Source organism: Orcinus orca, chromosome 17 (genome assembly GCF_937001465.1).
Source record: "Orcinus orca chromosome 17, mOrcOrc1.1, whole genome shotgun sequence".
NCBI classification, from domain to species: Eukaryota; Metazoa; Chordata; class Mammalia; order Artiodactyla; family Delphinidae; genus Orcinus; species Orcinus orca.
In genome coordinates, this window is record NC_064575.1 from 12,614,025 (window position 1) to 12,628,097 (window position 14,073).

General features: G+C 36.8%; 1 protein-coding gene across 4 annotated transcripts in view; it reads right to left on the reverse strand.

The window, feature by feature from the left end:
- Positions 1-14,073, reverse strand: part of ARFGEF1 (ADP ribosylation factor guanine nucleotide exchange factor 1) — a 138,305-nt gene that overhangs the window by 22,579 nt on the left and 101,653 nt on the right. For all 4 annotated transcript variants that reach the window (XM_004274948.3, XM_033437551.2, XM_033437552.2 and 1 more), the window contains 7 exons: positions 13,650-13,808; positions 13,250-13,400; positions 6,766-6,856; positions 1,850-1,890; positions 1,585-1,754; positions 1,068-1,219; positions 771-943 (listed from right to left, as the gene is read on the reverse strand). In XM_004274948.3, coding sequence (XP_004274996.1) covers positions 771-943; positions 1,068-1,219; positions 1,585-1,754; positions 1,850-1,890; positions 6,766-6,856; positions 13,250-13,400; positions 13,650-13,808 — 937 coding nt within the window. The remainder of the gene's footprint in view (positions 1-770; positions 944-1,067; positions 1,220-1,584; positions 1,755-1,849; positions 1,891-6,765; positions 6,857-13,249; positions 13,401-13,649; positions 13,809-14,073) is intronic.

A 14,073-nucleotide genomic window follows, 5' to 3' on the forward strand; every position in this document is an offset into this window, starting at 1 on the left:
TTACACGATAAACCCAGCACCTAATAGAGTGACTGGTACACAGTAGATACAAAATCAACAGTTGTTGAGTGAATATTCAAAATTACATTTAATCTCTCTGTATCTGAGTTTCTTAATCTATAAAATGGTGATAATAATCTGCACAGGATAGTGGTAAGCACTAAATAAAATGTAAGCACAGTGCTTAGCACTGTACTTAATTTACTTAATTCACGTAAGCACTCAATAAATGACAGCTATGATGATGTCATCATTCTTGATGTTGATGATGATGACATCATTATCTTCTAGAGAGGCTTAATTTAGATCCTTAGTATTTTATTCTTCTTTAAAGTCAAAGGAGGCTGTGTAGTGCAGTGGTGAAAAACAAATGCTGTGCTTTAAGACTCTCTGGCTTTGCATCTCAACTCCATCACTCACTAGTTTTGTGCCTTTAGACAAATTACTTAACCTCAGTGGGTCTGAGTTTCCTTATCTATTAAAAAAAAAGAGAGAGAATGATAAAGATATTTATTTCATACAGTTACTGTGAAGACTGAAGAAAATGCATGCAAAGTGCTTATAGTGCTTGCCATATAGTAAACATTCGAATAAATGTTAACTATAATATTACAATAATGATAATACTGTCACTATTTACTCTGCTTCTGTAGGCAAAACTTGGAAAACTTAAAGCCCATGACAAGCCCATAATCTTATACTTGAATTATCTTCTGAACACATTAAAGTTTTGTTTTCTTTAACTTGAACAGAGCTTAGAGGATACTCACTGACAATATGCCCCGTTGTTTGGAATGCAAGTTCAACTATGCTTTCATCTTGATCGGATGCTGCTAGATGAAATACAGAGAAAATGTTCTTCCATCCAGACCGAATGTTAGCAGCTTGAGAATTAACCATCTGTGCTATACACCGTACAACCATATCTCGAATTGTTGGAGACCTAAAATATTAATACAATCGCTTGGATAAAACTCATCAGGTTTTTATCCTTTTCTTCTGTTTTTCCCCCTACTGAGGAAAATAAGGTATTTTTCTGATATTAAGCAATTCAACAAATATAGTACCTGTTCCGTTTCATTATATGTTCAAAAGGTCTTAAGAAATCCTTCTGGAATCTGAAATTAGCAAGCTCCCCTTTCTCTAAGAACTTCATTGACAATTGCCTCAAGGAGTCTACTGCAAAAATAGCTACATCTTCATTAGGATTACAGCCAACCTGTAATGGCAACAGAAATACAGGGTGCTAATATCAGCAGTGAAACTTGCTAATTCTTTATTTTTTATTTTAGAAAAAATATATAATTAATAGCATAGATAGGTAAATTCAAAGATTCTCCATAAAGGCACTAAGTGTGCTAACAATATTTCTCAACAAGAAGAACATATTTTAACTAAATTCTTAAAACCTAGAGCAATTATTTCTAAAAGAAAAAACAGGACTCAAAGGGTTTTCTAAATCTAATTACAAAAATGTAATAAAAAACTGATTGGAAAGGAAAAAGGTCTCAATTAGATTACGATAAGGAAATTTTAAACAACAAAAAATTACAAACTAAGCAAATCCTGTAATTACTCAAATACCTTATTAAAATGATCTCCAATAACTTCCCAAATTCGAGACCACTGCAGTCTTATTCTTCCCATGTTGTAATATGATATTTCTACTATTTTTTGTAGACTAAACATTCTTGGATGTGTAGTGGAAAGTAATTCATCCATAGACACAGCACAGAGCCAACGGACAAAGTCCACTATAATATAAATGGATTAACATTTTTAAAACTTAACTTTGAAGTCTTTTAAGCTAAAAAATCAGTTTTTAAGTGGAGTAAATGTACATACTTACCAATAGCATTTCCATCTAGCCTTGTGGACCCTGTAAATATTCTAAAGAAAAAAATATAATTCAAAAACTTGTAATGTCTCACTTCTGATACATCAATTCAAAAGTAAGTGGCCTGGGGTACGAGCTACTTTTATCTGTTTTAAGGGAACAAAAAATCAGGTAATCAAATGAATATTTTTTATCATGTATTTTAGTGACAAGTATAGCTTGGATGTCCCTCCCACCCTCCTTTGTACCGAATGATATATTAGAGCACAAATACACTGTTGTAATTTTATCAGTAAATTTATAAACACTAAGAAAGGTCTCTTATGAGAGTCTTAGAATAAGAAAAATGTTAAGTTGTAAAACTAATAATTGGCATACACAAAACAAGACTTTTCAATTTTCCTGAGTATTTACCCATATTAAACATGTTCTTAAAATGAAAACTTCTACTTTATTTTTAAAAGCAATGTGTGTTTGATTCAAAAACTCATTTATGTTAAATTACAAATGGTTACTAGAACCTTGCAAATAGTCTCCAACAGTTTAACCAACAAGTGGCTAACCCACTTTTCTTACAGCATTCAAATGGTGAGAGCTAAGCTATGCTGTCCAGCTTTGCCCTGCCTTCTTCACTGAGCTCTTTTACCGTGTTTCAAAGTTTCATAAAAGATTTCAGCATAAACATATTAGTCCTCTAACTTTAAAGTCTGCATTTTTATCCATGTTCCGAGCTTGTAACCAAGGGTTTGATACGACTTCCAGGATGAACTGATATTCCGTAATTTAAAATGTACTTCATAGTATTTGCACGATAAAAAGGAAACCTCAAAGGCAGCAGCAGGTCAAATATTAAACTTAGAAATAACAGTCGTCATAGTAACAGTAATAGCTATCAACAATCACAAGGTGGATACTATCCTAATTGCTTTATATATATATCCACTCACATAATAATCACAAACACCATGATTATATATACTATTATATTCCCAATTTTATCAACATAGAAACTGAGGCACAAAGATATTGAATAACTTTCTGAAAGTCACAGGACCAGTAAGTGTTAGAGACAAGATTCAAACCAGGACAGGCAGACTCCAGAGTCCACCCTCTCAACCATTTTGCTATACTGCTTCACACTTACCTGAGCAAAACATAATTTAAACATTTAAAATACATTCTAGTTTTTACCTACTACCACTAACTAAAAATTCTGGGTATATCATGATTTTTCAACCTCAATGTCCTTGAAGGTCTATGCATCCTGGCAACGAGTAACAAAAACAAGATAGGAAAAATGGCTTAAAAACTGACAATGCAATAACTCAGAATCTGATCTCCTGCCAAAGGGGTATCTTGAGATTTCCTATATTGCTCTTACCAGTAGAACAAAACAATTCAAAAATCTGACTGAAAACACAATCTGGGAGAAAAAGTAAGAGTAATGGGGCCCCACTGAATCCACTGGTTAGACTGGATCCAGAAATCTACAATATACAAAGCCTACAAACCTCTCACATGAACAAAAATGAGATTCGCTAGACTCTGCATTGTGAATGTCATTAAGCTGTTTCTCAAACTAGAGGTATTCTCATGGAAGTCAATGGCTATAAAAACCATACCACAAAGAAGGTCAAAACTAAACAGTACGGGGGAAACAACAGGAGAAGGAACAAAAGAAACGAGAAAGCTTTTTTTCTTTTTTTTAACTGAGAAGGAAGCAAGTGACAAGGCATATAGGAGTAAAGAACAGAAGCTGAGATGGCGATTATATGCAACTCCAGGGGAAAGCAGCAATGAATCCTCTAAATGTGGTGAGATGGTGAAGAACAAAGGCAACAAGAACAGAGAAGATCGTCAGCCAACAGGTTCTGTCGACTCAGGAGACAGTGGAACGTCGGTGGAGCGCGCATCCTGAGAAAGGGCATTTAAATTCCTACTCACTTTGGTAGCCTCTGAGGGGTCACTCTATTTCTAGTAACGCTCCACTAAAGATAAGCCAGATGGTGGAGCACAGCAGTCTGTGGAGGCATTTAAAGTTAAGCCTTAATATACTAAGGCAGGAGAACAGAGCTGTGTTTCACAGAATCATCTATGAAATGGATTCTACATGCCATGTATGAAAAGCAGAGAACAGAAGTATGAGAATCTTGTGTGTTAATATCAAAAGACATTCCCTGAAAAGTACGAGTAGGAAAAGAAAATTGATAGATTACTAAATTCATTCACATTATGATAGCAATGTAACAATGCAAAAAAAAAAAGATAAAACTTGCAGATTCTGGATCAAATAAACTTTTAGCTGTATGCGACATACAGGCAGACTAAATTCCTGTGTATTTAACGTTTTCGTAGTGAAAATATCAGACGTAACATTTACTGCTTAGACCCAAATGAAAGATGTTTATGAGCAAACACAGTTGGGGAGGAGCTGTCCATATTTTCTGATAGGTGACAGAATATTCCAAAGTGAGGGATGGGTCAGTATAAAGCTAGATCTGGTGTGCTTAAAAAACAATAATAAAAATAAAAACTATGGTACTAAATAACTGTTTTTTAACTTTCAGGGATAAATCATTCCTGGACAAAATCCACCCCTGCAAAGTTTAGTAATACTTATGAAGTATCTGGTTTAACAATGCCTAGCAAATGTTTCCCTAGCAAATCCTAGAGGATCAGGTACCCCAGATTAAAGTGCCCTATATTCTCCTAAATTCTAACAGTACAGGATTCCAAATACAAAAGTGAAGATAATCAGAAAATTGTACCATTTTAAAGCTTTTGATGGAACCACATATATCTTTCCATTGATTAATATAATTAAGCAAAGAAAAATTATTTTATTTTCCATATTTAGTTCCTATACTTGTCATAACATTATCCAGAACAACAGGCCTAAGGACAGTAAAATGACTTTTCTTGCTGGACAAGTACAGAACTTTCCAGGATGATGCCTGACAATATTCTCACCACTGTCTTGAATACCAGGGATATCTCACTGAATTAGCTTATAGACTAGAATCAGAATATTACAAATAAAAATAAACTCAGATACTCAGAAAGGAATTCAGAAGAAATTTAACAAGGAAGTGATATGTACCACATAAGAATAAAATAATCTTGTAACAAATCAAAGAGGTAACTTTTAATGCTGTCACTATAAAGTAAAATTTAAATATTGAGGCCTTGTATAAAACTGGACATTGAATTTATGTTGTAGAAGTATCTGGTGATGAGTTTGAGACAATGAAGTGCTAACAGAATTTGTGCTAAGACTCCTCTGAAACAGCACACATTCTTAAAATGGAGAGGCATATCATTTGTTCAAATGAGTGACATGTCTCCCTGTAACAAACAGTGGACAGCTGGATAAATCAGAACTGGCTTTGGTCATACAAAATATATTATGGAAACAGACTGTTGCCTGAATAGATTCCCATAATGACAGTGAAGATGACTTTCTGGATGGCTAGAAAACCATTTGGAAGACATCTATCCTAGTAGTAGAAGGGCAGATATTACACTGCTCTGGAGGGGTACATGCAGGCAGAAAGGCAGAGAGGTTGAACACACTCAGAGATATGTTGCCTGAGTGTATATCTTGGTGCCACTCCTCCAAATTCTCTACTAATGAAAGGGTTAAGGTAATAATCAAGACAAGATTAGCCTGGTTGTGAGAATGAGCAAATTATCTAATTCCCCTCGTCTCAGTTTCCTCATTTGTAAATTGAGGACAATAATAATACTTATCTCAGAGGCTGCTGAAAGGATAAAATGAAGTAACACATGGAAAGCACTTTGTTTTTTTGGTTTGTTTTAAAGTGAATCAGTTATACATATATCCAACTCTTTATTAGATCCCCTTCCCAGAAAGCACCTTGAAGAGTGCCAAGCAGCACGTGTTAAGCCTTTGAGTTATATAGTAGGTATAAGATGATACACAATCTTTTTTCAACCTTCACAAGAGAAAGGCAAATTACCTCCTTCCCTTAAAAAAAAAAAAAAAAAAAGGAAAGCAAGTGGACATTGGACATGAAGAATTCTTTTCAAGGAAAAAGTTCCAGGGAGTATTGCCAGGGCCAGTAGCAAATGAACACTCTAGTTCTGTCCATACTTAGAGCAAAAAGTTTTTATCTAAAGCAAAGTAAAATAATGAATCAGCATGAGTCTCTAAGCACCAAAAACAATTATAGTACATATTGTATTTTTGAAAGTTTCCATCAGAAGTGTTAAAAAAAGATTTAAACATCAGTGTTGTAAAATGTTAAGTTTCAATTATTTGGGCATCCATCTGGAAAAAGCTCATCTTCAAAAAAAAAAAAAACCCCACTAGATATTGTTTTACACACTGGGAATTTTTAAAATCTAGAATAAACTGAATATTCTATAGTAAAATAAACCATAGTATAGATTTTCTTTTAGAAAACAAACTAAAAATGAGGAATATCTGGTAATGTATATAATATACAAATTCTGAAATCCTATTCAAAGAAGTTTATAATGAGAATTGCCACCAAACCCCTTCATTTCACCCATAATTCAATACTATATCATACACTCAAAAAGACAAATTATACTCTATTTTCAAACAGGGATAATAAGGGGAGTACATTTTCTATAAAGGAAATTTTAAAAAAGAAAAAAAAGAACCTTGTTTTTTCTCATCAAGGGTACAATTTCCCTAATGCGCACTAATGTCTATCACTTAAATTTTCATACTGTTTATCTCCTTCCTATATTCTATGATTTGAAAGCAAAATTATAGGTACTTCATCATTTAAATCACAGCATATCACAATACAGTCTTGTATTACTTAAGAGAAGATGTCCTGGCAATAACGTTTCTCTTTTAACTAACGAGCAGATACATCTAAGTGCTACAGAATTAAAAGTGTCCATCTGAGAAGGGAATAAAGCAAGCACCTTACCTATCTACGGCAACGACAACACTCTGAGAACTGGTCTCTCCAATGGATTCCTGAATACTTGCTATCTGCTTCCAGTCCACATTTCCTCCAACTGCCACACAGGAAAGGGAGGCATTTCAGTATGAAAAGCATTCAGCGGAAGAGCACACGTTCAGTTCTAAAACACATTTCTGAAATCAGTTATTTTCCTAATGAAAGAAATCAAGCTTTGGGGAAGCGATTCTTTTGGTATCAGTGACCATTTATCAAGGCCAAAGGTGCTTATTGAGCTATATACTAAGTGGTATACAGACATGGTTAGAGACACAAACTGTGTTTGCAAAGATCACACAACTTAGGGGCACTGAGAATTTTGATCACAAAATTAATGACATTAGGAATAATTTCCCTCACTGTTTAAGAAACACAGCACCAACCCCAGTTCCAAAGATATCTACTAATGGGCTTCCCTGGTGGCGCAGTGGTTGAGAGTCCGCCTGCTGATGCAGGGGACATGGGTTCGTGCCCCGGTCCAGGAAGATCCCACATGCCGCGTCCGTGAGCCACGGCCGCTGAGCCTGTGCGTCAGGAGCCTGTGCTCCACAACAGGAGAGGCCACAACAGTGAGAGGCCCACGTACCGCAAAAAAAAAAGAAACCTACTAAGGAGGATTACCAATTCCATGTATCGATAATTAGATCTCCCCTGTAATGCACTCTCCAGTCCCATTTACAAATGTTTACTGGAAATTCTACCAGTATGCTGTAATATTCTCTTATTCAGAAGAATCACTCATCTTTTCCCCCAACACTGGTTCTATGTGTTAGGTAGCAAAATAACAGTTTCCCCAGTTTTCAAACTCTTAACCTTACAATCATCTTTGATATCCTTCCCTTCCTCCACTTTCACTAAATCTTTCTTTTGGGCTGTTTTTCATATGATTCATTCATTTTCATGCCTACTCAGTTTAGAACATTGTAACTTCAGGCCCAGATGACTATTACTATATATAACAGTTCCCTCACTGCTTTCCCTTTTGCTGATTTTCCCCCTCTTCAATCTCTCCTTTCTTCTCCTGGAGATTAATTTTCCTAAGTCATCACCTTCATGTTGCTTACTATTACTTTCAGGACAAAGTATAAACTTTTCAGCCTAGAGCTTAAGGCAGTTCCCTTCAACATTCTTTTTTTTCCCTTCAACATTCTTGCCAATACCTGTCTCTATTCAGGCCATCCCCCAACTACCTAAAATTTATCTACCAAGACCCAAATTTGAGTTCTCAATGAAGGATTCCCCTCCACTGTTTCACCTTCCTCTGTAAGTATTTAAGTTTATACTTAAATAAATACTGCTCAAATCAGAATTTCTTCCATTTAGTTTCTTATTTATATTACTTTAGGTGTGTTACTGTTGCCTTCTCAGCCAGATAAAAAGTTCCAAGATTAGGAACCAAATCATACACTTTCTTTGTATTCCTCTACTCAATATTAAGTCCAAAGCAAATGCTCAACAAATACTTGTTGACTCGATTGACTAGACACTCAATAAATGACTTTTTGAATGCAAACATAATAGACAATGTTATTTAAACTACCTGAACTCAAATTCTATTCCGGGAACTGAACAAAGTGAAAAGAATGTGATCCCTGTCCTACAGGGCTAACAATTTACCAGGAGAGACAGGCTACAACCAACTTTAATACAATATAACAATTATTTCATGGCTGAAATGAACTAATTACATATAATACAAGTGTTGTTAAACAGAACTAATTTTGACAGGGGAAGGGAGAATGCGGTGTTAGCTCATGGAAAGGCTTCACATGACAAAATATTAATTCAAGTTAGGCCTAAAAGGATGATCATGTGGGAAAGAAAGGAGAAAAAGCAATTCAGGAAGAAGGAGCAGCATACACAAAGTAATGGAAGTATGCACGTGCAGGTCATGTTCCAACACACTTGGGTGAAGCCATAATGGAGGATGATTCTGGCAGGGGACAATGAAGGAGAGAAAGACGAGCAGTAGGAGATGAAGCTGGAAAAACAGACTAGAAATAGAATGTGAAGAACCTGGACTGTCACGTTTAATGCACTACTTTTGAGAACAGGGAACCATCAGACCTTTTAGGAGATTGACATGATCCAATCTATTTTCTGAAAAATAATCCTGGTAATATCTGTAGAACACAGTGAAACAGGCAGAGCTATTGGAGCAATGGAGACAAATTAAGAGTCTATTTCTATAACACAAGTGAACAAGGATGACAGCCTGAAATAAGTGACAGAGAACTGGGGTGGTAGAGAAATAGTGTCAAGCCACACCTGAGGTATGTAGCACATTACAGGAATTTAATGAAGAAAAATCTGTGAGAAAAAATAATGCCAGTCACCACATAACTTTCTTTGTGTGTCAACTGAATGTCCTTCCTATAGAGATTTCTATACCTTTTATATTTAAATATTGATATAATAATTTGTGATCATTAATAAAAAGTTACTTAAAGAATATTTAAAATGCCTAACAATCCAAGAACCAATTTCATAAATATATAAAATCTTTCAGGGCTTCCCTGGTGGTGCAGTGGTTGGGAGTCCGCCTGCCAATGCAGGGGACACGGGTTTGAGCCCTGGTCCGGGGGGATCCCACATGCCGCAGAGCGGCTGGGCCTGTGTGCCGCAGCTGCTGAGGCCCGTACGTCTGGAGCCTGTGCTCTGCAGCGGGAGAGGCCACTGCAATGGGAAGCCCACGCACCACAACAAAGAGTAGCTCCCGCTCACCGCAGCTAGGGAGAGCCTGCATGCATCGGCGGGGACCTGACAGCCAGAAATTAAAATAAAATAAAATAAAATAAAAATATTTCAAACATCTGTATAACAGTATAAGTAACAGGCTAATAATTTCAGTTTTACCAAAGAAATTATTCAAAAGCACAAATATTTAGGTTAACTAAGAACAAAGATGTAGGTGCTGTGATATTCACGTAAGATTTATATGACCAAGCAACTGAATTTTTAAACTTTAATATATACCATAAAAGAACAGTATGCATATAATTCAAACCTAATAATCATACGCTATGTATTCTTTTCTTTCTTTCTTTTTAAAATAAATTTATTTATTTATTTTTGGCTGTGTTGCGTCTTCGTTACTGTGCCCGGGCTTTCTCCAGTTGTGGCGAGCAGGGGCTACTCTTCGTTGCAGTGCACAGGCTTCTCATTGCAGTGGCTTCTCTTGTTGCGGAGCACGGGCTCTAGGCACACAGGCTTCAGTAGTTGTGGCACGTGGGCTCAGTAGTTGTGGCTCACGGGCTCCAGAGCACAGGCTCAGTAGTTGTGGCACACGGGCTTCGATGCTCCACGGCACGTGGGATCTTCTCGGGCCAGGGCTCGAACCTGTGTCCCCTGCACTGGCAGGCAGATTCTTAACCACTGTGCCACCAGGGAAGTCCCATGGTGTGTATTCTTAATAACTAAAAGTTCCATGTTTCCAAAAAGTGAAAGTACAGATTTGTATCACAGCAGTAAGAAAAGTCAGATAAACATACACTCAGCCCTATTAACCTGGTTACATGAATATCTGGAGTATGGATGCTGTTAATAAAGGAGGATATTAATTTATTTCTTAAAAAACATATTATATACAGACTAAACCAGCTCAGTCATCTGTACCACATCCTCTTCTAGCTTCAGTTCTGACCACAGCATCCTGAAGAAAGCATTTGTCTGAGCAGGTGACAGGGCACAGTTGGAAGGGTGGACATCTGCCACACTGGGCGAGCTGGGAACTAACCACTGAGATAAGCTGAAGGGAGGGCTCTGCCCAACAGGGGCCGCGTCAACATAGTGGCTCCCTCTAGGACACAGATTAAAATCTGAGAGACCTGATCACTTTGCAGTGAGTGGAGAACGCAGCAAGCTGAAAAGAGAAGTGGACGACACAAGAGGAAGCCTATATAAAGCATAAGAGAGGTGGAAGAGTATGGCTGGTGGCTTGAGTGGCTTGGAAGCTTGGAATTTTTATCTCATTTCCAGATTCCAAGTGTATATTTTAATATAAATTCCCTTTTCCTGAAGGGAGAAGACAGCTCTTCTCATCTCCTTGCAACCTAAGTAGCACAGCAGCACAGTGATCAAATTAATTTTACTTCATTATCAAGTATACCACTAAGCATTATCAGCAATTATTATTTCTCTTGTTTTTACTAACACTGATAGAAGATAAAATATTCCACTGGTATATTATTTTTAGTGTAACCTACTTCTGTTACTTGCCAAAACTGAGCCCTGGCAACCTCAACTATCTTTGGTTGGGCTTTCCTCCACTCCCTAGGACTTATTGGAAAAAAAAAAAGCAGCTTTCAAAAGCTGCTGAATCAATCAATGCACATTCACTTCACTTGCCTGTAAATATTTTTCATTTGTATCTCATTCTGCCTGCTGGAACAATTATAGTTCTAATGTCTGAGTCAGACTTCCAGGTTACTTCCAGGTTACATAGGTCACCAACCATGCAGGTGCTCAGGCAGTTCTAAATCCTGCAGCTGGCTCACCAAGTCATCGGGTCTATACCTACACCTCCCAGAATCACAGAATCTAAGATACAAGTGAGGTACAGGCTGCACTGCTGGCTGCCACAGCTGGATTACCACTGGGAACTAACTGTTCCAGTCCAACCTGAAGCCACACAACATGGTCCTCGTCTTTACTTCCTTCTCTATGGATTGTTTTTCAAGCTTGAAATTCTTCTAAATTTCCTAAGAATTTTTATTGCAAGCAACAACAGAGAAATCACTAAATCATGAAAAGATAGAAATGTCCAGAAATACAATGTTACAGTACAAAGCCTCAAAAGGTAAATGGTGGGACTTCCCCAGTGGTGCAGTGGTTAAGAATCCACCTGCCAATGGAGAAGACACAGGTTCAATCCCTGGTGTGGGAAGATCCCACATGCCCTGGAGCAACTAAGCCTGTGTGCCACAACTACTGAGGCTGTGCTCTAGAGCTCACACGCCACAACTACTGAAGCCTGTGTGCTCTGGGGCCCGCGTACCACAACTACTGAGCCTGCGAGCTGCAATTACTGAAGCCCATGCACCTAGAGCCCGTGCTCCGCACCAAGAGACGCCACTGCAATGAGAAGCCCGCACACGGCAACAAAGAGTAGCCTCTACTCGCTGCAACTAGAGACAGCCCATGTGCAGCAACGAAGGCCCAATGCAGCCAAAAATAAATAACATTATTTTTAAAAAAAAGGTAAATAGTAAATATTCTTAGATCTCAGGTTTATTCCTTCTTGTTCTCTTTAAGTCATGTCTCTAGATTTCTTGGTTGGAAGTGAGGTAGGGAGGATGGATAAAGAATAATCCAGGAACAATTAATATACCAGCCACTGTACTAAGTCCACTTATATATATTTTTATTTAATCCTGACAACTCTGTAAGTAGATATTACCATTAGTTTGCAAAAGAGGAATCCGAAGCTCAGAGAATTAAAGTAACTTGCACACAGTAAAGAAGAAATATGGAAGAATTCGAACCCAGAAGTACAGTATTCAAAGTGAAAGACAGTCTAAACTTGGCTTCTTCCCTGGTGGAACCCTTTCCATTTATGACTAAAAATGTATTGTCTTTGGTTCCTCTGTACCCGTTTCTGCTAATACCTTCCTTTTTTTTCTACTGGGTTAAATCTGGAAGGTCCTGGCTATACTGAGTTCATGCGGAACCATGGGAAAGTTTCCAGACTGGCATTAAGAGTTTGGTTATGTCTGCACAGCGCCTTTAAAAAAATATGAATATGAATGCTTTCTCCAGTTGCCCCAACTATTTACCATCTTAAGCCTTCACTCATAAATGTTATCTGCTTAGTCTTAAAAGCTGGTTAATTTTTTATATAGATTTTCAGATTATTTTCCATTACAGGTTATTACAAATATTAAATATAGTTCCTTGCACCATGCAGTAAATCCCTGTTGCTTATCTATTTTATGTACAGTAGTTTGTATCTGTTAATCCCATATTCCTAATTTTTCCCTTCCCCCCTCCCTATTCCCTTTGGTAAATATAAATTTGTTTTCTACGTTTGTGAGTCTGTTTCTGTTTTGCATACAGATTCATTTGTATTATCTTTTAGATTCCACCTGTAAGTGATATCATATAATATTTGTCCTTCTCTGTCTGACTTACTTCACTAAATATAATATTCTCAGTCCATTCATGTTGCTGCAAATGGCAATATTTCATTCTTTTTTAGGTAAAAGCTGGTAATTTTAAACTGAACCTTTCTCCCACCAACTGTGAGATTATGACTAACGGTCACTTAATATTGGAAACTAGACCAGGCAAAAAAGACTTACAATGTCACCTTGCTTTCCCCTCATAAGGCTAGTCAAAGGGCATTTTATCTTATCCCTCTAATTCTGTTTTATTGCTACAACAAAGTTACTTATATTGAGCAAGTTAAAAATAAATTTTGATACTTCACAAAAGTAATTCAAAAACTTCTCACCTAGCCCGAGACCCACAAATTCATCAGCAGCCTGCTCTTTTGTTCCCGTAAGAGATCCTTCTCTGCCTCGCACTGTTCCAGAAATGTACCGAGGTTTCACTCCAGTTCCTATAAGTTGTGCAAGCTCCAACTGACTGATGCACTTCAGAATCTTAATTACAAAAAGGAAAAAAATTTAAATTCCATGTTACAAATGTTCGCAAAAATATTTAAATATACTCAATCACGATTTAAACATAGGCTACATTATAAATTATTATAAAAAGCTAAATGTACTTACCCTGAATATACTAAATTAATTTTCTCCCCAAACACTTAAGCATGTCAGTGATATACTGTTTAGCATGAGATCATTTTATAAACCAGATTGCAAAGCTGAAAATAAAGGAAGTGCTTATACCTCATGCCATGAATTTCCTAGATAATTTCCATCTGTATGAGCCACTGTGATAAGTGTTTTAATTGTGTCAATGTTCTTCTGTTTCATTTCAGTAATCCCAGAACTCACTGTAAGTAAGGTAAATCTTGCTAGCGCCTGGACATATGCATCTCTTTCCAGCTATGAAAAAGAGAAAAAGCAAACTTACATGGTTGTAAACACAACAGGGTAATCCCTAGTTCCCTACTGACAAACTGTTTACTTGTTTAGTAAGTTGTTAACTAAGTCATGAATTACATATAATACCTCAAACTGTAGTTTTTTAAATTTTAAGATGAATGAAGCAGAAAAGGATGAATTTCTAAAACTGAAAGGCAATGGAGGTGTCAAATCAAGACAAGATTTTAGTGACAATAATTCATATATATAGTAAAAAAAAAATTCA